Consider the following 6,000-nt stretch of genomic DNA (forward strand, 5'->3'; position numbering starts at 1 on the left):
CTTCACACAGCCAAGAAGAAGGAAGAGGAAGAGGATGATATGAAGGAATTGGAGAATTGGGCTGGATCCATGTAACTGGTCCAGTGCGGGCTGGGCCCAGACAGACTCTGGTGGCCTGTGCAGCGGGCAGGCGTGTGCGCGTGCGGGGCAGGCAGGACATGGTGCAGGCAGGTTCCATCGCTCCTGAGTCTCCCTCCAAAGCCTTAGGGCCGCATCACTGCTCACTCTCTGCATAGCATGGTCTGCACCCAGCGGGACAGGGAGGGGGGAGGGGGGCTGGCGGGTGGGGTGGGAGGTGCCTGCTGTTTATAATGTTGAATTTCTGTAAAATAAACTGTATTTGCAAATCCAACATTGAGCTTCTGGACTACGCTAACTCCACTGCTGAACCTCAATGGAAAGGGTCGACCGTTTGCAGTTGAAATGATCTGAAAATGTAGCCTCTGTCCTTTTAAGTCAGTTGACTTGTCGCACCTTTCTTTGTAAGACTTGTATGGTACTGGCAGAAAAGTTTTTTAAAAGCCATAGGCTTTTCCTTGTCCTTAGCTGTAATAATGCATCTGACTTTGGTTTCCTTGAGAACTGTATTTCTGTCCATCTCCTGTGTACTGGCCCCTGTGTTTACCACTCTGCCTACCCCTCACTCCTGTTCCCCTGGTCTTTTGGAGTTTGTGACACTGATTTGAAATGGATGGTGTTCTCTTGAGAGCAAGTGAGATTGTAGAGTTAAACCCCAGCTATACATTTTTCTAACATAGCTCTAAGGTCCTTGTTGCTGTTTGTGATAACTGATAGATAACTCATTGGAAACATGTGCATACATTTATATTCAGATGAAATTATGGTTTGCACTGTCTATTAAATATCTCAATTAATTTTCATACTTTGCTGTTGTGTTCGATCTGTCATTTGCTTCGGGAGCTGACTCTTCCGACTAGCATGGTGTCCAGTGGAGTCTGTGGAAACCTACACAAGACTTGAGCATGACCTGCATCAACAGTCTGTACCAAAGAACAGAGTGCGTCTTACTAGAAATGTTTTTAAGTTCTGGAGATCATGGGTCTGTGGCCTTCATCTTCCTTGGGGACCCTTGGGTACAGTTTAGGAGTGACTGGTTCTTGTGCAGTTCCGTGGTCTTCCCTCGTTTTTCTCTGTCAGTGTCCATGGGCAGAGCCTCCCCCTGTTGGAAACATGGTATTCCTACTGACTGGGCCCATCTGGTGCATTGGTTTAGTGAACCAATCTGGTACATTGGTGCACTGAAGAAAATGGCCTTTCTCATGGAGAGAAAGTGTAGGGCAGTGACTAAGAATCTAGGACACAAGTGGTAGTCTCAGGTCTGCTGTGACTCACAATGTGACCTTGGCCCAGGCTCTTCCACTCTCTCTACTTTTCTTTAGTCTTAGCCCCCCTGGAGAATCTGATGACCACTATATGGGGACCTTCTTTAGAAAAGTGGATCTATGAACATGTGTTCTTAATTCTGCATGCCAGGTGGCAGAATTTGAGAGGATCCCTTCTCTAATGCCTATCCCTAAACCTCTTAAGATTAAAATCACCTTGGGGCTCCTGGGTGGCTCAGTCAGTTAAGCTTCTGACTCTGGATTTTGGCTCCAGTCATGATCTCAGGGTTGTGAGATTGAGCCCCATGTCTAGCTCCGCACTGGGTGTGGAGCCTGCTTGGGATTCTCCCTTTGCCCCCCTCCCCCAAAAAAGATTAAAATGACCCTGAGTTCACAATTAAAACACTGCCATCGCTCACTGGGTACCTTGGGGCTAGTTGCCCACTTTCCCTGGATCTCATTTTCCCATCTGTGAAATAAGGGGGTGGGACCGGATCATCGGAGGTCCTGTCTGTGAAGTTGCTGATGCCCTGTGCCTCACTCCTCGTTTCTCATCTTCCCTGGCTGCCACACTTAGGATTAGACTTGAGCACCATGGCTTGGAAATTCATGACTTGTGTGGAGGTTGGGTCTGGCTATTCTCAGAAGTTCTTTTCTTTCCACCTCAAGAAGAATCTAGTGGCAACACTTGCTGCCAGCTTCCCACCCTCTTGGAGCAGTTGGTGTAGCCCCTGGGCATCATTTGGTGTGGGGGATCCAGAGTGAACATTCTTTTTTTTTTTTTTTAAAGATTTTATTTATTTATTTGAGAGAGAGAGAATGAGAGAGAGCAAGTACATGAAAGGGGGGAGGGTCAGAGGGAGAAGCAGACTCCCTGCCGAGCAGGGAGCCCGATGCGGGACTCGATCCCGGGACTCCAGGATCATGACCTGAGCCGAAGGCAGTCGCTTAACCAACTGAGCCACCCAGGCGCCCCAGAGTGAACATTCTTAAGCTCTTCTCATCAGTTGTCTCAGGGGCTTCTCACCCAATGTCTGAATGAGGGTAACTCACAGGTCCAACCATCCAGCTCTGGCAGGTCTGAAACCAGGTTCAGGGCAGTGTCTGGGGCTCCTCTGAGAAATAGCTGCTTATTCCTCTTAAATGTGGGCCCTGTGCCAGGCTGTGGGTTGCAGTGTTGAATAATGCTCAGTCTCTTTCCTGCTCTTAGGAGGTTCTCAGGCTGGAGAGAAAAGTTACTGTGTCAGGATTCCTTGGCTACAAGCTACAGATGACTCAATTGACTAGTATAAACAGTAAAGTCATCGACTTATCCATTCAAAGCTTACTCAACAAATATTTACTGAGCACCTAATGTGTGCCAGGCATTGTTCAAGGCACTGTGAGTGCATGCAACAGACAAAGTCCCTGCCCTCGAGGTGTTACATTCTAATAAGTCTCAGGACTAGAAATCTTAGGTTGGTAGAGGGTTGAATGGGAGTGGTGAGGGCATGGGGGGAGTCTGGGTTTGAGGCAGTGGCTCAACCATGTCCTCAAGAACTAGGATCTTTGCATCCTTCTGCTCTGCCACTCTCCATACATTAGCTTTTCCTTATTGGGCTTGGTCCCTCTTGGTCATTAGATGGCCTTTCATCACACATCCAGGATCTAGAAGCAGGAGGATCAGAATAGCCAGAGTTTCTTTCACCTCTGCCCATGTTAACAGGAGGCTCCACACAAACTATCCCTATATCTCTTGGACCACAACTGTTGCATGTCATTTCTTGCTGTGAAGGAGTCTGGGAAAGTGGGGACTGTACAATAAAGGGTCCAATCAGGATTCTCCCCTTGAGCTGGGGATGGACCTCCCTTCTCTGAGCCCATTACTATTTTTAAGAAGGAAGAAGAGGGGATGGTTGCTGAGTTAGGTGGCACAGAGGCAGACACTGAAACAGACAGATACGAGATTAGCTCTATCCATTTATTCCAAAAAGCGGATCAGCCCATGATGTATTCCTTTCAAATCCTTCAATCTGCCTCCACCCTCTCCTCTTCTGTGGTTGGAAAACTAAGGTGCGTTGGAATTACCCAGGGAGCTTGTTAAAAGTTCGGTGTCCTGGGCCCCATCCCCTGAGCTGGGTGGGGATCCAAGAATTTGCATTTTAACAAACTCCTTGGGTGATTCTGATGTAGGGGTCCTGGGGCTACACTTTGGAACACTAAGGTGGACAGGATCAAGACCTCAAAATGTTTACTTGAATCCTCCATAAGCTGGAACCTTTCCCCATATCTCCCCCATACTGTTATGCAGAATCTCCTGTCTCCTACAACATGTGTTCTCTGCCTCCCAGCTGTTAGGTGGGCTCCAGTTCCCTAGCCTTCCTCTCCTGAGTACAGCCTGCCTCATTCCTGCAGGGATTTGCTGCGTCCTTCTCTGCTTCCCACTTCCCACACTCTTGTTAGGATTCCTTACTTTCTTCCCAGACAGATCACTGCATTTCCTCACCCCCTAGATCTGCCCAGCACAGATCAGCTACTCAACGATGTTTGCGTGAAAGCATGTATATGGTCAGAGGGGAGTGTGCTGTTGATTGGGTGTGCCAGGAGGAGGTGGAATTTGAGCCTGGGCTTGAAGGAGTGGATTCTTGATGTGTGCCTGCGATGAATGGGACATTCTAGACCAAGGGAAGCTTGTGAGAGGGGACAAGAAGGCAGGGAGGTGAGGGCTGCCTCAGGAGGATTTAACTGGGGGACGGGCTTGCTTGAGAAGAGGTTGAGGTAGAAGTGGAAAGGTAGGTTGGGGCTAGACTGGGATCTCGAGCATGAGACTGAGGGGTCTACATAGTCAAGAATCAAGCAGGGACTGGAGGGTATTATGTTGAGTGAAATAAGTCAAAAAGAGAAAGACATGTATCATATGATCTCACTGATATGAGGAATTCTTAATCGCAGGAAACAAACTGAGTGTTGTTGGAGTGGGGGGTGGGGTGGAGGGATGGGGGGACTGGGCGATAGACACTGGGGAGGGTATGTGCTCTGATAAGTGCTGTGAATTGTGCAAGACTGTTGAATCTCAGATCTGTACCTCTGAAACAAATAATGCAATATATGTTAAAAAAAAAAAAAAAGAAGAAGAAGAAGAAGGTAGCGGGAGGGGAAGAATGAAGCGGGGGAAATCAGAGGGGTAGACGAACCATGAGAGATGATGGACTCTGAAGGGCAGGCAGGGTTCTAGAGGGGAGGGGGGTGGGAGGACGGGTTAGCCTGGTGGTGGGTATTGAGGAGGGCACGTTCTGCATGGAGCACTGGGTGTTATGCACAAACAATGAATCATGGAACACTTCATCTAAAACTAATGATGTAATGTATGGGGATTAACATAAGAATAAAAAAAAAAAAAGAAGCAGGGAAGGAAGGGAGACAGGGATGGTAGGGGAAAGAAGGAAAGAAAATCAGTTGCTCAGGCAATAGTTTTGGGGCCAGAGGAGGGGTAGAGATGAAGCTTTTTAGGTTGCCTCCCATTTCCCTCAGTGAAGTGAGGGGTGGCAATTTTAGAAGCAGCAGTACCATGGGGTAAATTCCTGCATCTTCCAAGTGGAGGCTGGACAATGGGCTGGTGTGTGGGCAACAGCAGGCCAGGATGTAGATGCTAAGAGCACAAGGCTCTGGAGCCTGGCATGTAAGGTTCAGATCCTGCCTCTGTAGTGCAGGGACTGTGTGAGCCTCGGGAGGTGGCTTCATTGCCTAAGCCTGGTTTCTCATCTGTAATGTGCAGGTCCTAAACACCTGTCTGTTTCGTTTTCTAGTGCCTCCATAACAAATGACCACAAACCAGGGGCCTTAACACAATAGAAATCTATTCTCTCACAGCTTAAGAGGTCTGAAGTCCAAAATCAGCAGGGCCATGCTGCCCTCAGAGGCCCTAGGGAGGATCCTTCCTCACCTTTTCTAGTTTCAGGTAGCTCGTAGCATTCTTTGGCTTGTAGCTCTGTCATTCCAGTCTGTGCCTCGCCTTCTCATGGCTTTCCTGTGTGTCTGTGTGTCCTTTCCTGTCTCTTATAAAGACACTTGTCATTGTTAGGGCCCACCCTAATTCAGTATGATCTCATCTTGATCCTTACTTTAATTATATCTGCATAGACCCTATTTCCAAATAAGGTCACATTGTGAGGTTCCAGGTGGACATGAATTTGGGGGGACACTAGTCAACCCAGTGTGCTACCTCATAGAGCTCTGAGGTCACAGCCTGCAAAGCACACAGCAAGGTTTAGAGAGCTCTGTGAGGTAGAGGTGGGAAGCCCAGCTATTATGAGCCCCACTTGCTAGATGTGAAAACTGAGGCTTTAGGGAAACGTTGGGTCCCACTGCTAGTAAGTGGCAGAAGAAGCAGAGGAATTGCTTATTCTATGAAGGCCATTCAACATCTGTATTTTGGGCGTCTTTATGCCAGCTCATGGTTTGGTGGAAAAATTAGTTCATCATCCTCTTCATCATCATTGCCATGACAGGCTGGGTAGTCAATGTAGTGAAACCCTTTGAGAAGAGGGAGGGTACCTGCCCCAGGAGGGCTTGTGAGAGGAAGTACTGTCTTAGCCAAAATTGAGGGGTACTGAGGAATCAGCAAGGGAAACTGTGAAAGACAGGAGTTAGGATAGTTTTCAATGGCATGCGCAAAGGC

General features: G+C 48.1%; 1 protein-coding gene across 1 annotated transcript in view; it reads left to right on the top strand.

Moving 5' to 3' along the window:
- CHMP4B (charged multivesicular body protein 4B) overlaps positions 1–276 on the top strand; it is a 51,553-nt gene extending 51,277 nt beyond the window's left edge. The window contains exon 5 of the mRNA XM_035006130.1: positions 11–276. Within this exon, the coding sequence (XP_034862021.1) occupies positions 11–75 (65 nt within the window). The 3' untranslated portion in view covers positions 76–276. The remainder of the gene's footprint in view (positions 1–10) is intronic.
- The last annotated feature ends 5,724 nt before the right edge of the window (positions 277–6,000 follow it).

The sequence above is a fragment of the Mirounga leonina genome, unplaced genomic scaffold, assembly GCF_011800145.1.
Source record: "Mirounga leonina isolate KUSES-001 unplaced genomic scaffold, KU_Mleo_1.0 Mir_150, whole genome shotgun sequence".
NCBI lineage: Eukaryota > Metazoa > Chordata > Mammalia > Carnivora > Phocidae > Mirounga > Mirounga leonina.